General features: G+C 38.2%; 2 protein-coding genes and 1 long non-coding RNA gene across 8 annotated transcripts in view; 2 read left to right on the top strand and 1 right to left on the bottom strand.

The window, feature by feature from the left end:
- Window positions 1–4,287, bottom strand: part of ryr3 (ryanodine receptor 3) — a 90,881-nt gene extending 86,594 nt beyond the window's left edge. For all 6 annotated transcript variants that reach the window (XM_058757102.1, XM_058757103.1, XM_058757104.1 and 3 more), the window contains exon 1: window positions 4,167–4,287. In XM_058757102.1, the coding sequence (XP_058613085.1) occupies window positions 4,167–4,214 (48 nt within the window). In that variant the 5' untranslated portion in view covers window positions 4,215–4,287. The remainder of the gene's footprint in view (window positions 1–4,166) is intronic.
- A 1,465-nt stretch (window positions 4,288–5,752) lies between these two features.
- LOC131526616 (uncharacterized) lies at window positions 5,753–7,457 on the top strand. Its single transcript, XM_058754962.1, has 2 exons — window positions 5,753–5,838; window positions 6,109–7,457. Exons 1-2 carry the CDS (start codon window positions 5,814–5,816, stop codon window positions 7,455–7,457), a joined length of 1,374 nt encoding a protein of 457 aa, XP_058610945.1. The 5' UTR covers window positions 5,753–5,813.
- A 7,335-nt stretch (window positions 7,458–14,792) lies between these two features.
- On the top strand, window positions 14,793–17,875 carry LOC131527623 (uncharacterized). The gene is made up of 3 exons (XR_009267706.1): window positions 14,793–15,915; window positions 17,106–17,206; window positions 17,753–17,875. It is a non-coding gene; the product is annotated as an uncharacterized LOC131527623 (long non-coding RNA).
- The last annotated feature ends 1,457 nt before the right edge of the window (window positions 17,876–19,332 follow it).

The raw sequence follows: 19,332 nt of genomic DNA on the forward strand, positions 1-19,332 counted from the left end.
ATATCTCCTGATACTCACGATGTCTTACATGTCAGTGCAATTAAAATGAACAAATAAATGGCAGCCCATGAGGAGAATGCAGTTTGCTCTTTTGGGGATAATTAAACTTGTTTAAAGGGTTACTCCACCCCAAAATAAAAATTTTGCCATTAATCACTTACCCCCATGTCGTTCCAAACCTGTAAAAGCTTTGTTTGTCTTTGGAACACAATTTATGATATTTTGGATGAAAACCAGGAGGCTTATAACTGTCCCATTGACTGCCAAGTAAATGACACTGTCAAGGCCCAGAAAAGTAAGAAAAACATCGTCAGAATAGTCCATCTGCCATCATTGGTTCAATCTGAATTTAATGAAGCGACGAGAACACTTTTTCTGAGCAAAGAAAACAAAAACAACAACTTTACTCAAGAATTCATGAACTCCTCTGCTTCAGCATAGCGCCATTTTGAAGAATATCCGCTGGATGCAAATAGTGTACGCTGAAGCAGAGGAGACGAATTCTTGAATAAAGTTGTTATTTTTGTTTTCTTTGCTCAGAAAAAGTGTTCTCGTCGCTTCATTAAATTCAGATTGAACCACTGATGGCAGATGGACTATTCTAACGATGTTTTTCATACTTTTCTGGGCCTTGACAGTGCAATTTACTATGCAGTCAATAGGACAGTCACAAACCTCCCGGTTTTCATCCAAAATATCATAAATTGTGTTCCGAAGACAAACAAAGCTTTTATGGGTTTGAAATGACATGGGGGTAAGTGATTAATGGCAAAAGTTTCATTTTGGGGTGGAGTAACCCTTTAATGTGAGATAAAATAAGCATATTCTCATCAAACATTTGCTGTACTCAAGAAACATAACATGGAAAACAATCTGACAGCGTTAAATCAAATTCAACAAATGATAAATATTTTTTTAAGTGATTGCAAGCTAGTAAAACAGTCCATTACAATGTAGAAAACAATCAACCTATACAAATACAAAAATACAAATTAATCTCAAATCCACTTTACTATTTCGTTAACATAGTTAGCTGTAATGTAACACATCTTGCTCTATTTTAAGTAATGGTTTACGTATTTTAACTGATTTCTAACAGCTCCTTCTTCGTCTAAGCAATGTTTTATTTTTCTTGCTTTAAGCATGGCCTCCTGAGCTTCTTGCCATTAAAAGTTTAATGCTCACTATAAAATTAATACTGAAGTCCTCTGAGGCCATTTCACTGTAGTTGGAGAGAGAGAATGCAGGATCAAATATATTGTCAAATATATCAAATATATTGACAGTTTATAGCAAATATATTGCAGTCCAGCCATCTTTATGCAGATATTCGACCACTCGATGACAATACCACAATCAAGCTTTCCAGAGCACTGTGTAGTAAGCTGAGGATATGTTATACTAATCCAGATTTGCAGTACTCTTTGTGGTATTTTTTAAAATATCTTAGCACATGTTGTGGTAGTAGTTGACTTTAAAATACGATACAGTTCAAATAAAAACGGTGTTGAAATATCAGTGGCCTGGCTTGTTAAACTAGCTGATGCAATGACCTATGGAGCAGGAGCCTGAGAACTGTGTGCGTATGTGCGGTGGAAGTATTAACTTTTAAGAGGCTAAATTTAAACCCTGGAATGCAGAAGGCTTCCAGAACAACATAAACTCCAAATAAGCCCAGTGCTACTGTACTGGCGAACTGTACATCTGGATTTATGGAAGTGTGCCTAAACAACACTATCAAGTCTCATTAGACCAACACTGCACATTGGACATTGTATTTCTTGCCATTTCTCTAAAGAGAGCTGCTAAGTCTAAAGTCTGAGTCACTGCGAAACTATGTTTTTAGTTTTGTTTTTATTATTTACGTTTACAATAAATCATATGTTTTGCCATTGGTGCTTACTCTACACTTATATATTACAACTTGATTATATGCTACCCACTATTGATGTCCTTCAGAGTAAATTGCCTCGATTAGCTGAGCCTTCTTTCTGATTAAATAACAAATGATTTTCTACCATTTAAACAAAAAGAAGCCCAAGAGAACGAATAACATCCGGATGCATATAAAATGGCCAGTAACTGGAGTGTGAAAACCAAAGACTGCGCAGTCACCCAACAGCAAAGACAGAATTGGGACACCTTTCACAGAGGTCTAGGGTGCATTAATGTCCGCTATTTAGTGAGACTGTAACCTTCACTGCCAGAGTTCTCACTCTAACGCTTTAACAGGGAAGTGAGATGTCACACACCTGCCTCATACAGACTGCAATAAATTGGTGTGATAGATTTGATCGATGTTGCATATGCAAATGAAAACAGTGCTGACACAAATTCATCAAGACAACAACTCAGTATATATTTTACACTCTTTCTATTAGATATCTAACTGGGGTACCCAATAGCTTTTTATGTAAATATGCATATATATATGTATAATATGGCACTGTGTTCCAACCAAAACTGTGACTTGTCTCAATAATCAACTATTTCATTAGATCTCATGGGGCTGCTCTGTGCCTGCTCAAAATTCTGTATAAAAATCTAATGCTGGATCAAATCCAGACTAAATTATTCCTGCTCCAAGCCACTTTGGCCCTGAATATTGAAGTATACAGATATAATTTTTGTGTAAATGCATTTATGCCACCTCTGTCTGCGCAGCATTAAACAATCTGTGTTAAGATACCAAAATGCCAATTCAGAAGCACTTCTATACCCTCTTTGCAGTGTAAATTTGTCAATAGTCGTGGAATCTGTACATAGCTACAGGTAACTTTATCTATTGTTTATGCATATCAGACGAATGACCTAGGACAAGAAAAAGTAGTTTTTTTAAGATTTGTTCAGAAATCTTAAAAAAAAATGTTTTTCAAAAACATCAATTAGCTTAGCCTTGTCACTGATAATCACAAAGGCTGGTACAATGCCCCATCTAGACACCCTATTTGTATGCAAAATATACTGATCAGCAGTTCGCAATTTAAGATATTAGCTGCTGAAATTGAAAATGCGATTTTTCAAAACTGCAGAGTGCATTTACACTCTCCACAATTTAAACTATGGTATAGTGTATGATTTTTAGAAAGTTAGTGTCATCTCAAATCAAACTTGCTAAAAATGCTATTTGCACTATATTGCGAAATGGCGTAGAATATAGTGCAGATGTACAGTAGGCAACATGGGGCACACTTACAGTACTTGCAGACCTGAGTAGAGATGGTGGGATTTGTGACTATCCTAGCAAGTTTTGGATGTTTGCAATTTTAGGTCTCTTTAGTTCAAATAATTGCAGAAAAATAAAAAAAAATCATGATGAAGAAAATGCTGCTTGGATTCCTTATGAGTGTACATGACAACCTTAAAAATATGTTAAGGAGACCACACAACACCTTTACCCAACCGCCTCTACATTTTCATAACTAACTAACTCCAGTGTGACAGTAATTCACACCACGGTGTCATATCTATCATATCGTTTACACAGGTAACTGCCATGCGCCACGGCATCTATGTAACCAATCTGCGTCTAACCACAGAAATAGAAAAGTCCTAAAGAAGGTGAGAGGATCGTATCAAATGTAATCGCGTGTGGGAGGACTTTTTTAACACACAAACGAGGCACTTCTTTATGGAATAAAAAATACTGCAGAATTATGCTCGACAAACAGCGCACGAGCGCCAACTGGATTTATTTACTAATCGCGCGCTCAGTAAGGCGCTGGAGACAATTACAACAAACACACAAACATATTTATTCCTTCTTCGACAGACATGCACATCACACTTTGCCTAAAATTAAAGTGGCATAAACATCATTTGTCCTTGCACCTGCCTGATGCTCATTGAATTCCCATTCACGCGCGTTGACTACAGGTGCGTCGCGAGCGCAAACTCGCACCTGACTCAAGTTCCAAATAAGGGAATAATACTCTAAATAGCAGCAAATAAGACATCTTGCTATTATATATGCGTAAGGGTGCCAAATAAATCAATATGACCACTAAGAGAAGCTCAACAGCGTTGCTTTAAACCCGGTGTAGGCTACGAGCCAACATTTTTGATGTCTCAGCATTACACTGTCTTTATCGTAATTAATCATCAAGAATGCGTCAAAAAAAACAATATACTGCATTTGCAAAATAAAGAACGGTGTTTTTACTTACAGTTCGTAAGAACTGAACCTCATCTTCCCCTTCACCACCTTCGGCCATGGCTGTAGAAGAGCCTGCCTAGACTCCGAAAGCCACCACTGACAGCAGGCAGCGGAGCGGTGCTTCTCCTGTCCTGCCGATATTAGCATAGCGCTCCATCCACAGCCATATAGGGGAGAGCGGGCAAGCCCACTGCCGCTGCTGTCACTCACTCGCTCTCAATGCCAGTGGAGCACCATCACGAGGACGATCGCATCTGCATCCCCTGCGATGCTTCTGTCAACCGGAAAATATGAGTGGATTAAGTCAGCATGGAAAAAGACTCTGTATACTGCAATATTAAACGTCTCTCACAAGCAGGCTTAACAGGTTGAATGTGAGAAGGAATGAGGCTGTAAACGCTTTTTGGTTTAATTAAAGCAACTGGGACAGTGTTATACACACCATTAAAAAAAAGAAATGATTGCATTTTTCTTGGTTAGTATGAAACTAACAGGCTAATGTTATTTCTAGTTAAAAGCATAGCTCTTTAAAAGCTGAACATTTTTTTTACATTTATTTATTTATTTATTTTCATTTTTGACGTACTTAACTGTGATTACTGTTTTAGCCTGTCATATTGTCAAAGCATTAATAAAAAAAAATGACAAGACAAATGGAGAAAGATAAAGGTGCCAGTAATAAAATAATATTGATAAGAAAATAATAACGAAAAACAAAAAAGTAAAAGGTAAACAAAAAATAAATAATCAGTAGGCTAATCTAAAAATAAAATACAAGAATATTCAGGTAACTCCTAACAAAAGATAAAATGGACATTAATGAACATCACGTTTCTGAGGGAATAGCTCAAACATTTCAATTTTCAATTTTAAAGTAGCCTACATCATTGGCATAATTTACATACAATATTGCTACATCATCAGTGAAGTGACAGGTGAAATAAAATATAAAATACCTGAATAAATAAAATATAATAATAGCCTTCTATAATAAACAAGAACAGGCTACTAATACATAGCCTATATTTTTAGACAACACTTCAAAGATAAGATGAAATAAAACATCAAAGATAAAAAAAAAAAAATAGACATTTAACAAACAAGAAGTTTCTGAGGATATGCATTTTTAAACATGAGAAATATTCAGATGAATAGCATAGCAATAAATGCTGGTTTTATTTGAACGCTTGACTTCTAATGCCAGGGCAACATTCTCATGGTTCTTCTACAGGTACTTGGCCGAGTCTCCAAATTAAATTCTGGAGTAACAGTTCCATCTGGCGGCAAACTCTAAACTGCAGTCACTGTATTCCAACATTCATTTACTGGGCAGCGCATGCAGCGCATTTCCCCCAGCTTGCGTGCCAGCAGGATGTCGTGGCAAACTATCATGATCATTAATTCCCCCTGCTAGATCATGTCTCCAAAAACTTTTATTAAACATTTATTTTGATTTTCTTGAAAAATGAACACTTTTGCCTGAGTGTCCAGTTAATATATTGTTTTTATTTTTTACACAATACCGTAACACTGACCTCAGATCTTGCATTAGGTTGAATGCTTTTCCAGAGTGGGTGCTGATTGGACAGTTATCCATCAATCACAGCCAGAGGAGAGAATAAAGGAAAGACATGGGACAGACGAGACTACAGCTCAAATGAATACCAGTAAAGTGGATGATGGTAAGAATTCACATTTTTATTCCAGATTACTGAGATTAGAGCATAAATTGTGGATTTTATAAAGACTTTTACTTGCTTTGTTTTGCAACCTGTTAATAGCAACTACTTTAATTTTTACCTTTGTTAAAGCAAGTCACAAGAGCTTATAAATTAATAAAACTAAAACCAGTGTAAAGTTAACCGAAATTATATTAAATATACACAAAAAAATGATCAGATGTTGTAATTTGAAATAATAAAGTTAACTAATTTTGATATTTTCTTTCTTAGATATTTTCTTCATAATGGTTAACCCTCTAATAAGCAAGCAGACTGTCATGGAGGGCAGCAGCACTGTTCTTGAGCTTTACAAACTAATCAGAGAGAAAAAACAGATAACTAAGTTTCTCCCAGTCATTAACGGTCCAGGCTCTGTGAAGAATGGAAGGGCAGCTCTTAAGGGTAAAGCTTTGATTAGTCCTGGCATGAAGGAGGTGGGACCATTGATGAGTGAACACAAGGGTCTCGATAAGACAAATGATGTCAGAAATAAGGTGCTTTTTGAGGAGCGGTTGGATCCGCGTGTGGATTGTAAAACCAAGGCTGTAATGGGAAATCAACAGGGATACGAGAATTCAGACTTGGAAAGTGACCTTCGTAGTGGAGAGGATCTGTGCTGCACCAGCAACCTGGAGAACAAGCTCATCATTTCTCCTAAAAGCCTGAGAAAAGCCTCCAGAGGGCAGAAACAGAAGAAATTGTGGACAATGAGATCACTGGATGTAGAGAAGAGGATGTACGTTAGCAAACAGAAACTAAATTCAACTACTGAACAACCCTTACACAAAGTTTTAAAAGATGAAAAGAGAGAATTTGAGCATGAAGGTCCTGGGACGCAGACTGAATTGAAAAATAATACAGCCAAGGATTCAAGAAGCTTTGAGGAAGATCTGTCCAGTGAGCTCTCAGAGTATGACAATGTATTTGAACTTGACTCAGATGGGACAGAAAATCTTCATGACCTGATGAAGACTACTAAGAAAAGTCTTCAAGGGAAGTCAACAGACATGATTCAACCTTACCGGTGTGGAAATAAGCGTATGGAGCAGCAGCAAGCAATGCCCAGAGTGAAAGACAAGATCCTCGAAGTTGAGAACCTTATCCACCAGGTTTGCACCAGTTTAGACTGTTTAAAAGACAGCACACATACCTCAACCACAGTTGTGTTTTTGGACAGTCACGTACCCACCGAGCACAAGAAGAGTTTCCCTTTGGAGCTGTGTGAAGAACTTAAGCGACCAAATATTAAATCAGGAAGGAAGAGTATTTCTTTCACTTCTTCTGATGCTGTCGCTACACTTTCAACAAGATGCTCAAGTCTGGATGCTGTGTCTCCACCATTATCCCGTCTCTCCTCACGCACCTCCAGGCCTCTGCCGCAGTACCGTATTCTGCCGCTACCTGAAGAGGATGCAGAGGACTACAACAGTATTTATCTAACACAAGAGGGAAAATATCTATATGGCAGCACAGAAAAGAGCACCTATAATGGATCTGAATCAGCAGTCAATGAGCAGATTTTCAGTTGGACCCCATCCACTACACCAACTATCCCAACTTCTCCAACTATAGGTGTGTGACTTCTCTGTTCTCAAGATTATAACACTTCCTGATTCTGTGATCTTCTTGTCTCTCACTTGTTATTCTAAATACTTCTTTCATGAAATGCATAATATCTAATGGCCAGTGATTTATTTAAACTGTATATGGTTGATATAATATTTAAAAAAAAATTGTTTTCATTTTGCAAGGATGAATTAAATTGATCAAAAGTGACAGTAAAGATATTTATTAAGTTACAAAAGATTTATATTTCAAATAAATGTCAAGTTCTGTCATGAAACTCTAGATGGTGCTGGCTGATGGGTCGTTAATGCAAGCTGATGAGATTCACAGTGTTAAACTACTTGGCACAAGCTGATTTTTTCATGTTGTATATGCAGCCAATGAGCTTTCTGCTTTACATTTAAATGGCTGGTTAGCATTCACCTGAGCATTTCGCAGTGCACTTTCAGAGTTCCTCTGAAACCCTTCACCTTCCCCAGCTCCACTTGTATAGATCTGCTACGGGTTATTATATGTGCTACTTGTGCAGCAGCATTATGTCTTAAATACTCACAGCACTGTCTCGGTGTATGTATTGGCAGTAGCAAGCTCCTGTACTTACTTTGCAGCAGCAGCAGCAACAATAATCTACAACAACAGCAATAACCAACAGCAGAAGCAATGCAGCAGCGTAACAGATCCATTACACCAAGACCAAATACTTCAACATTGTTACATCCGTTATATGCTACAATCTTCAGAGAGCTGTCATGATAGAAATGCTGTTCATTTGAAGTTTCTATTCATCAAAGAATCCTCAGATCATAGTTTCCACAAAAACAATAATCATTAAACCTGTTTTCAGCATTTATAATAAGAAAAATACTTAAATAATTTAAATTGTAAGAATATTTGATAATATTATTGTTTTCACTGTATTTTTGATCAAACAAATGCAGCCTGGGTAAGAGAGTTCTTTCAAAAATGATATTAATATAATATTTTTTATAATTTTCTATTTTTTATAGAATATAACAGCATATTTTCTGTATTTTATTAGAATTTGTTATATTCAAAAATAATAGAATGCCTCATTTACATTGAATATGAACATTCAATTAGCAAATTCATAGCTAAAGAGGTGAGATTAAGTGCATTATGTAATGCCTTATGCAATGCTTCTTCAGCTTCAGCACTGAAGTGTTTTGAAAGCAGAAACACATTGAGGAGGGATTGAGAATACAGCAGAGCATATTACTCCCCACAGAGCCTGTGATCACTGAGGTGGATAGGAATGCTAAACCTAAACCTTGTGATGCTTGTCATGATACAGATTAACACGAGTGAGACGCTGAAACACTGAAGACCTGCAGTCCAAAACCCCGAGGCATACTGTGTCAGCCTCGATACTTCTATAGTTTGCAGACGATCATATGATTTCAGGGGTCAGAGAATGAAACATTATGGTCTGGTACTGTAGTCTGTTAAGTGGTGGTGCTCGAGGCTTGTTTAGGAATATGAACATTAAAACATAAATGAGGCATGAAAGATTGCAACCTTTTGATCTCCCTGTTCTTGTTTAAGTAATGCCTAAAAAGGGAAAAGGTTAAAGAATAAGGAATTTGCCACAAGAAAAGTATCTTCTGGCTAACTTGTGGATCTGACTAACATTACATAAAAATCCTTTGAGTATCTCTTGGGAGCTTCTTTCAGTACAGATGCCTGTTTGAAAACACAGTGGTAATGAGATTTTGTGATTTGTTGTGTGCTTACACCTGTTCATCTACTGGCTTTAAAGACACTCTGTTCCAGATGAAGCTAGTCAGCTTATTCTTCAGGCTTGTGACCCATCTTCTGTTATTAGCAGCATGCTGAATAGACCACGACATATGGGTGTGCAATCAATCTAGTGTGAAATTGCTTATTTAGAATGATATTCATATTGCTTTATACACCAACATCTCATCCCTTTATTGATTTCGCAGTGACAGGCTTAAACTCTTTTAATCTTATTTAAATTTCCTTATGTCTGCAATACATGATCCCCATGTGAATGCAAGATGTTAGAGACAGCAATGTGAACGTGGCTACCTGCCGCTTTGTGTTAAGACTTTAACGTTTCACAGTAGCAGCAATTTCAGCCCAACATCCAGCTGTTAATGTTCTGATCCCTTGAGCTTTACTGGAAATGGCATCCTGAAGATGAGTCAAGCCTGCACCCTCTCAAATGAGATTAGAGGCACAAAAACAATTTGAGTGTGACAGTAGGCTTGTCTGTCTGTGTGTGTGTGTGTGTGTGTGTGTGTGTGTGTGTGTGTGTGTGTGTGTCTCAGTCAGAATTGAATTGAGAATGCCCGTTCCAATCCTAAAACCAAATTTCAACTGAGGATGCAGAAATGTATTTCAAATTTAAATTCAAGGAAGTAGAATTCAAATGGGATGACATTCGGAAATTGCGTGTTTGCATGTTTAAAAAAAAAAAAAGGGAATAAAAAAAAACATTTTACTTTCATACAAATTACCCATAAAGTATTTCCACTTAGGCTACTGTATACACTACTGTTCAAAAGTATTTTTCCAAAATACTTTTTTTTTAGATAAATTTTGTCCAATCCTGGTCTTTGTGCCACAAAGTTCTCTATTTTAATAGAGTAGAATGAAATAGAATGAAGTTTAAATAAGGACAATGTTCTTGTTTTCTCACTACTAACACTCAATTTTTTTTTTCAACATACAGTAGGCCTATCTGAACAAAACAATCTGTCAGCAACACTCCCCTCAGGGTTCTGTCCACTGCTTACAAAAATATCTCACAGCATGGAGCTAATGACATCGCTACTGCATGTCTACCAGAGAGCTCACCAAGATTAACGGTTTAATCACAATGGATAAAAACTAAACTCCAAAGATAAAGCAACTCTATATTTTGGAAATTGAAATTGCCCATTGCATCATAATAAACAGTCATTGTTCTGGGGCTGTCACACATTAACCAATAACTGTAAAGTGATTCTGACATTGGATGTAGCGACTACATCCGAATATATATTTGGCCACAGCTTAATAAAGCATGTCAAGTAATAAGTGTACTTTATGGCGGCGACATATATGGACAGAAAATTTACCCGCAATCAGAGCTGATCCTCCCTATACACAAAGTACGCAAGCTGCGTACGGCCCCTGAAACACCAGGGGGCCCGTTGCTCTCAAAGATTATTTCATTTTACTCCCCCGCCCCTGGGGTTCATAAAGGAACCGCAGGGGGTTTATGAGTTTAATGAAAGGCTAACAATTTATTAAACCATAAAAATGTAAAATTAAAATAAATCATACACTTACTAAAAAAGATGAAATATTTTATGTTTACCTGCATGCCATGTGACCATTAACCAATGTCAGAGAACCGTCAACATGCAAATGTGCTATTTAATTATTACAATATTTAAAAATCTCAGGGGTAATTATAAGGGGTCACTGATTGTGATTTCACACAAGTGGGTAATGTTGCTGTTTGAGCATAAAAAAAAAAACATCGGCAAAGTTACTGCAAAGATACTCAAAGTTCAGTGCAAAGGAAGATATTGTCTTTTACAGAATTGCTGATTGACCACCCCTTTAAAGTACATAGTTGAATGAGGTTCAGATGACAAAAAGTTTGAGAATCAAAACCCTGCCCTTTTCAAAATTATTCAAATGTGCCCCTCTCAGACAAATAACAATGATATTGTGGTTAATAAAACAAAATGCATTTAAATTATAATTAACATGACAATGTGTACAAAACAGTAATTAATCGCTCAAAAATCGGTAAAATCCTGTTTATATTTTAAGTGTTAATCTGAGGCTTTGCTATGGGTTGAGTGCGTTTTGCTTGACTGACTGATTCGGAAACCTTCTTTCAGTGAGTGCCTATGGGTCGCCGGAAGGAAAAAAAATTAACTAAACAGTATTTTAAACTTTTTTCATCAATAATCAAAGCTAGTGTGTTGATTTAATTATTTTAGAATATTACATAATTCAATGCCCGTTTGTCATGTAGCCTATAATACACCAACCAATCATGATCTGGCACAAGAAGTTCAAATTTCATTGGACAGTAATGTGAAGTGGAGCTGTCATTTTCCGTTCTTATTCATAAATCAATTGAAAATTACATGGGCAGACGAGCTTATTTGTGCAGCGATCTGGATCAGCAGTTTGTCTCATTTTATAAATCAAATTACATCGCTGGGAAAACGGATGCTAAAAGACTACAAAAACACTGCACAAAACCGTGCAGCGCCAAAAGTCGCAATAATGGTAATCAGTAGGCTATTCAATTCACTTATATTTATGAATGATAAACCGTTTACTGTTTCATGAAGCTTTCATAGTTAATGAAGCCCAAGTGCCACCTACAGGCCTGTTATGTGAAGTGTAGGCTGGCGAAATGGTGACGTGAAAGGACTTGCATTATGACGTGTCTTATGCTCATCAAGCCTGTATTTATTTTATCAAAAATACAGAAAAAACTGTGATATTGTGAAATATTATTACAATTTAAAAGTATGTTTTTCTATTTTAAAATACTTTAAAATATAATTTATTTCTGTGGTGCAAAGCAAAATTTTCTTCATCATTACTCCAGTCTTCAGTGTCACATGATCCTTCAGAAATCATTCTAATATGCTGATTTATTGTCAATGTTGAAAACAGTTATGCTGCTTAATTTTCTTTATTTATTTTTTTGTAACCTGTGATAATTTTTTGGGCTTCATTGAACAGCATTTATTCAAAATAGAGATGTTTTCTAACAATATCAATCTTTATCACTGTTTCTAACAATTTAACAAATCCTTGCTGATTAAAAACTAATATTACATATAGTTTGAGCTATATATCTACATACAGGCATGAATCTGCGCGACTCAAGTGTCGTCTGTATTTGATGATGTCGCACAGCGTTACAAATAATGACCGATTTATTTATTTATTTATTTATTTATTTATTTATTTATTTATTATTATTATTATTATTATTTATTTATTTATTTATTTATTTATTTTCTCTTTTTCTTTCTTTTCGTTTGCAAAATATTACATACATTTTAGATTCTGGGTGTCACAAACCGCACCGCTGTGGCTCTCTCCGATCGCCACCAGAGGACACCCTCACCAGACTACTACCATTATGGACCACATTACCCACATGCCCCGTGCCTTGGCCTGATTACCTACCCCAGGTGTTTGTCATTTCCATTCCCTATTTAAGCTGTGCTCTTCTCATCAACCATTGTGAAGTATTGTTAGCCCTGGCCACAATTTCTGAGCGTTTCTTCTGATTCTTTGATTCTCGTGTATTGACCTAGGACTGTTTACTTTTCTCTGATTGCCTGCCTGTTGCCTTTGGACCTTTGAGCTTGCTTCTCCGTCTTTGATTCTTTGCTGCCTGCCCCGACCATAGCCTGGTATCTGTTACTGATTTTGGATTGTGTTTTGTGATTCTCTACGCTGTTGTTTTGACCCTGCCCATCTTGCACCATTAAAGTTTTATCGCAAATGGATCCCGACGTTTCTGACCCTTCATCACAGAACCACTGGGCACTATGAATATCTCGTCATGCCGTTCGGGCTTGCCAACAGTCCTTCAGTGTTCCAGGCGTTCATAAATGAGGTATTCCGGGACATGTTGCATCAATTTCTCATTGTCTACATTGACGACATCCTGATTTACTCTGAGTCTTACGATTCCCATGTCCAACAGGTCAGAGCTGTTCTTCAACGCCTTATTGAACACCAGCTATATGCCAAACTGCAGAAATGTGAGTTTCATCAAACTCGGGTGGCCTTCCTGGGCTACATCATCAGTTCTGAGGGGGTAACCATGGACGATCGTAAGGTTCAGTCTGTCGTCAATTGGCCACAACCCACTACAGTGAAGGAACTACAACGCTTTCTGGGGTTTGCCAATTTCTATCGATGGTTTATTAGAAATTTCAGTATCACTGCCGCTCCCCTCACATCTCTTGTCAAGAAGACCACCAAATGCTTACAGTGGACCCCAGAGAGTGTCAGAGCTTTCCAACTCCTCAAGGAAAAATTCACCACTGCACCCATTCTCCACCACCCTGACCCAGAGAAGGAATTCATCGTAGAGGTTGACGCTTCCAACACAGGGGTAGGCGCTGTACTATCGCAACGTCAAGGTAACCCAGCCAAACTATTTCCCTGCGCCTACTTCTCTCGAAAACTGAATGCAGCAGAGCAGAACTACGATGTCGGGGACAGAGAGCTCTTAGCCATGAAGGCCGCTCTCGAGGAATGGCGACACTGGTTGGAGGGGGCGAAATTACCATTTGTAGTGCTCACAGATCATCGCAACCTGGAGTACATCCAGACGGCTAAACGTTTAAACTCAAGGCAGGCTCGATGGTCACTGTTCTTTGCTCGCTTCGATTTCAAAGTCACCTACCGGCCAGGCTCCAAGAATGGCAAGGCAGACGCCTTATCCAGACAATTTGATCAATCCCAAGGGAACCCCAGCCACGACCCCATACTCCTTTCCACTCTGATCATAGCTCCTGTACAATGGGACATTATGACTGAGATTATGGAGGCTCAGAATACCGAACCCACTCCACCAACCTGCCCAGCCGATCGCACATATGTGCCCCAGCACCTACGTGACCGTGTGCTACATTGGATCCATGACACTCCTAGTTCTGGCCACCCCGGGATCACAACGACCACTCACCTCACTACCAATCGTTTCTGGTGGCCCACACTACAAGCTGATGTCATCCATTTCATTCAACAATGCCCCACCTGTAACATCTCTAAATCTTCCCATCAACGACCAGCCGGTCTGTTGCAGCCACTGCCCATACCTCAACACCCCTGGTCACACATTGCCATAGACTTTGTCACAGATCTACCCGCTTCCCGTAATTTCACGACTATTCTGACCGTGATTGATCGATTCTCTAAAGCATGCCGGTTCGTACCTCTACCCAAGCTCCCCACAGCATGGCAGACCGCAGAAGTCTTAATGGAACAAGTCTTCCGGTTCTATGGTTTACCTGAAGACATCGTGTCAGATCGGGGTCCACAATTCACCTCTCGGGTATGGCAGGCCTTTTGTAACAATCTTAACATCAACGTCAGTCTGACTTCAGGATACCACCCCCAATCTAATGGACAGGCAGAACGTCTAAATCAGGAGCTCGCTCGCTTCCTCCGCTCATACTGTCACCAGAATCAGCAGGACTGGAGCCAGTTTCTCATCTGGGCCGAATATGCACAGAATTCCCTGCGAAAACCCTCGACTGGTCTCACACCCTTCCAATGTGTCCTGGGATATCAACCACCCATGTTTCCATGGTCCGGTGAACCCTCGGAGTTGCCTGCAGTCAACACTTGGCTTCAGAGAAGTGAAGAGGTATGGAACGCCGCTCACGTGCACCTACAACGGGCGGTACGAAGAAACCGAGCACAAGCTGATCGTCACAGGAGAGGAGGCCCCCGAGTATAGACCTGGGCAATGGGTCTGGCTGTCATCCCGAGATCTTCGCTTGCGGCTTCCCAGTAAAAAGCTGAGTCCAAGGTATGTGGGTCCATTCAAGATACTCCGACAAATAACCCCTGTTTCTTACCGTTTGGCTTACCCACTAACTATCGCATCTCTCCCACATTTCATGTGTCCCTGCTCAAGCCCGCCGGTGGTCCGAGAGGAGAGAGGGACCAGGACGAGGCTGCGGAGAGCAACACCCCTCCCTTGATCATCGACGGCGAGGTGGCCTACCGAGTACGAGAGATACTCGATTCACGACGCCGAGGCAGGGAGCTGCAATACTTAATTGACTGGGAGGGATACGGTCCTGAGGAAAGATCCTGGGTCAGTTCACAGGATATCTTGGACCCCACGCTCATCTCTGACTTCCATCGGGATCATCCGGAAAGACCAGCTCCCAAGCCCCGTGGCAGACCTCGGCGTCAAGATGGACCTCGCTTCAGGAGCCGCTCGCAGGAGGGGGGCTCTGTCACAAACCGCACCACTGTGGCTCTCTCCGATCGCCACCGGAGGACACCCTCACCAGAGTACTACCATTATGGACCACATTACCCACATGCCCTGTGCCTTGGCCTGATTACCTACCCCAGGTGTTTGTCATTTCCATTCCCTATTTAAGCTGTGCTCTTCTCATCAACCATTGCGAAGTATTGTTAGCCCCGGCCACAATTTCTGAGCGTTTCTTCTGATTCTTTGATTCTCGTGTATTGACCTAGGACTGTTTACTTTTCTCTGATTGCCTGCCTGTTGCCTTTGGACCTTTGAGCTTGCTTCTCCGTCTTTGATTCTCTGCTGCCTGCCCCGACCATAGCCTGGTATCTGTTACTGATTTTGGATTGTGTTTTGTGATTCTCTACGCTGTTGTTTTGACCCTGCCCATCTTGCACCATTAAAGTTTTATCGCAAATGGATCCAGACGTTTCTGACCCTTCATCACACTGGGGGTAAAATAACATTTATTTATTTTGACTTTTATAGGCCTATATCTCTTTCTCTTTTGGATCTAATATGGTTCTGATGTGTTGAGCCATCTATGTCACAAAAAAATGTTGTTAAGTGAGCCTGTACAGATATTCCCTGCTCAGTCTCAATAAATAGGGAGCAGAGAGCACTTCGAAGCACGTTCGTTCATTTCTAATTATGATGGAAATCAAAACCTGTGACAGTCCTTGGGGTAATGTAACATTTCAAAGAAAGAACAAAGACAGAATTGTGTATTGGTAATTATATAGAATAATACATTGTGGTAATATATTACAATATACTGAATAATACATCAGGAATTGCCGCTTTCCATATAATGGGAAATATATGTCAACATATATATATATATATATATATATATATATATATATATGGTGCTCATATAGTCACATTTATATGGGAATATATATTTGCAATATGTGAACAATTCAAGATAAATATTTATTTTGATATATTTTCATATATGGAATTATATATTTGTAAATATTAGGTATAACACATATAATTTAACATATATGCATTATAATGTCACATATATATATATGTGAACATGTATTCAAAATATATGTATCCAAATATGAGCGCTATATATATATATATATATACACACACACATACTTGCTACATGTACTGCGTTAGGCTAACCGAGACTTATCACAGCACTTACATATTATTGCTCTTTTGTTGGTTTGATTGCTATTGTCCTCATTTAAGTCGCTTTGGATAAAAGTGTCTGCTGAATGATTAAATGTGGACGTTAATTTGCCTGAATCTGTATAGAATCGGGGACCTTTGTAGGCATATTGGGAATGTATTTTTGAGACATTTAATTTTGTATGTAAACCCATGTCAAAAAGAATGAGTGTTTCAATAAAGCTATGTAGTAGGCTTCTGTATTGTTTCTGTCTTATTGCTAAATATATATTTTATATGTATCAATGTATGGCCATACGTGGTTCATGCATATGCAGAATATTGAAAAATATAAGAACTAGAGTCCCATATATCAAAATATATTATTTCATATATCACATTATATCTTCCAATATATTCACATATATTTTTGTTTCGTAAGGGCATTCCTGTTCTCTCCTGCATATTCAATGAAATCTGTTCATCGATTGTTTGTACATTGTTTCCTGCTCTGCAGTGGATCTCAGCTCTCCAACACTCTCACTGAACGCACTGTGACCCTCAGCTGTTTATTTACTGGATAAAAGGTTTATTGATTCTTGGACTTGATATCATGCTGTGAGTGAATCAATTTTGTAGAGATTTTCCATGTGTTTGCCTGATTTAAAAAGATTTATGTTCACTTGCAGAATGTCCAGTTATTGGGATCTGCGTTCTTATTTTTACCATATATAGAAATTGTCTTGAAATGAAAACAACATGTGCGGCAAGATAAACTGAATAAAGGCGACACTGTCACTTTACATCTAAATTGCAGTACACTTCAGTGTCCACTCTGTGGCAGTCTGTGTATTCCTGATAGCCTTGCTATAAGGAAAACAGTTAAGAATGTGACTTTTCAAATATCCATTTTTAAATGTTCACATATACATTTTAAAATAATGTGCACTGATCTTGTGTCAAACAGAATGTTGCTATACATATGTATGTCAGCTAGCAGTTGTAACTTTCAATAACCTTAGCAACATTCATTTGGCTAATGCATATTTATAATATTTTGTGCTGTAGGATCCAAATCTAAAGCCACCTGTCTGGTGGGTTATTTTGAGAATATGCAGTCATTAAAATGTGAGTATGAATAATTTTGTTTTTGTATTTCCACAGAGGAGAGTGAGAACCGAGTGCATGCAGAGGAGAAGTGGCCATGTGAGCACATTGGTAATGTGTCCTTGTGCAACTCTGTGTCCAAAAACAAACGAAGTGAAGAAGATGAGATTATCAGTACCACACATGTCTCTCTTGACCGTGACCGCACTGTGAGTGTCTGAAAATACTGTCATTATTTATTTGTGACAGACTTGCAGTTAACTAACTATTGTATGTTAATTCATTTATTAGTGTGTATTATCAATGTCACAAAACAGTAAATGTTTTTTACCCATGATTATTGCAAGCCCTGAATTTGAGAGTTTTTAGAACAATTAAAAATAATATATATATATAATTTATATTTGTATTTTTTTAAGTTTTTTAAGAAAAAAATACAATTATATTTTCAAGTGTCCAGCATAATTAAGATATTTTGTTATGTAAAGGTTTCATTGGAGGTAAATGAAAATGTGTATTTATTAATATTAGGTTTATTATTTAAAATATAGTGAATAATGTCTATAACATCAGGAATAATGTCTATTTACATTGTTCTTACCTTGTGGATTACTGTAGTAAAGAGACTGTGTCAGGACTGGTCTCTACAACCAAAACATAGATGACAAAACAAGGATGTATAGGTGGGGTTAACAGGTTAATCGTACTGATTAATGTGAAGTGGACAGAAGGAGATATCCAGCCTTATAGAAGCAGGATAGACTGTCTTCACTGGACAGTTACTCTTACTGGAGTTTTGTGTGCTCTTTTGGGTGTGGTACTGAGGTGCCACTTCTTCCTCATGGGCGACTGAGTGTGTGACCAGAAATCATGTGGCAGAAAATAGGTGGGTGGAGCACTTACTGCCTATATGTGTATTGCATGTGTTGGTGTATGCGTTCTTGTTGCGAACTGTGGATTAAAATCAAGTAAACATTACAAAATCCAAGATGGAAAAGAATGAAGAAGCCAAAAAGAATGTAAAGATGGGATAAAAGGACCAAGCTGCATGCTGGCACTATTTAGAATGTCGTTGTGGAATGGGTTTTTTTCCTCCTGTAATGAGAGCCTGAGAACAGCATCTCTGCTTTTTAATGGACATTTTCCTGGCGTCCGTAATTCTGGAAACTTCATGTAAGGACAACATATTACACTCTAGACCTAGACTCAAATTATTTTATTAAAACAGAACAGGATTTCAAAACAGTAAAAGATAATATATGGAACTTATTCATAATTTGTCAGCACAAGGACCGGAAATTCAGACTTGGGAAGGCTAATGGAAAGAACCTGGACTTTTTGTAACGGCAAACATGGACACTTCAGTTTTAACTCTGGGGATTTGAATTTTGACTTTGCTTCCTGTTTTATTCACTTGTTGTTTGAATCTGGTCTTAAAGAGGCAGTAGACTGTACCGGAAGGAAATGGAGAGTAAGCCCAGCAATTCATTTTTGGACAAATTAACAAACTTTTTTACTCACCATGAAAAGCATGAACTCCAAACCTCGACTGAGGAGAGTCCAAATGTGACTTCTTTTCATTTTTTGAGTGAGAAAGGAGATGTTAATGATCAACAAAAATGCATTCAAAGGCAGGA

Source organism: Onychostoma macrolepis, chromosome 20 (assembly GCF_012432095.1).
Source record: "Onychostoma macrolepis isolate SWU-2019 chromosome 20, ASM1243209v1, whole genome shotgun sequence".
In the NCBI taxonomy this organism is placed as follows: Eukaryota; Metazoa; Chordata; class Actinopteri; order Cypriniformes; family Cyprinidae; genus Onychostoma; species Onychostoma macrolepis.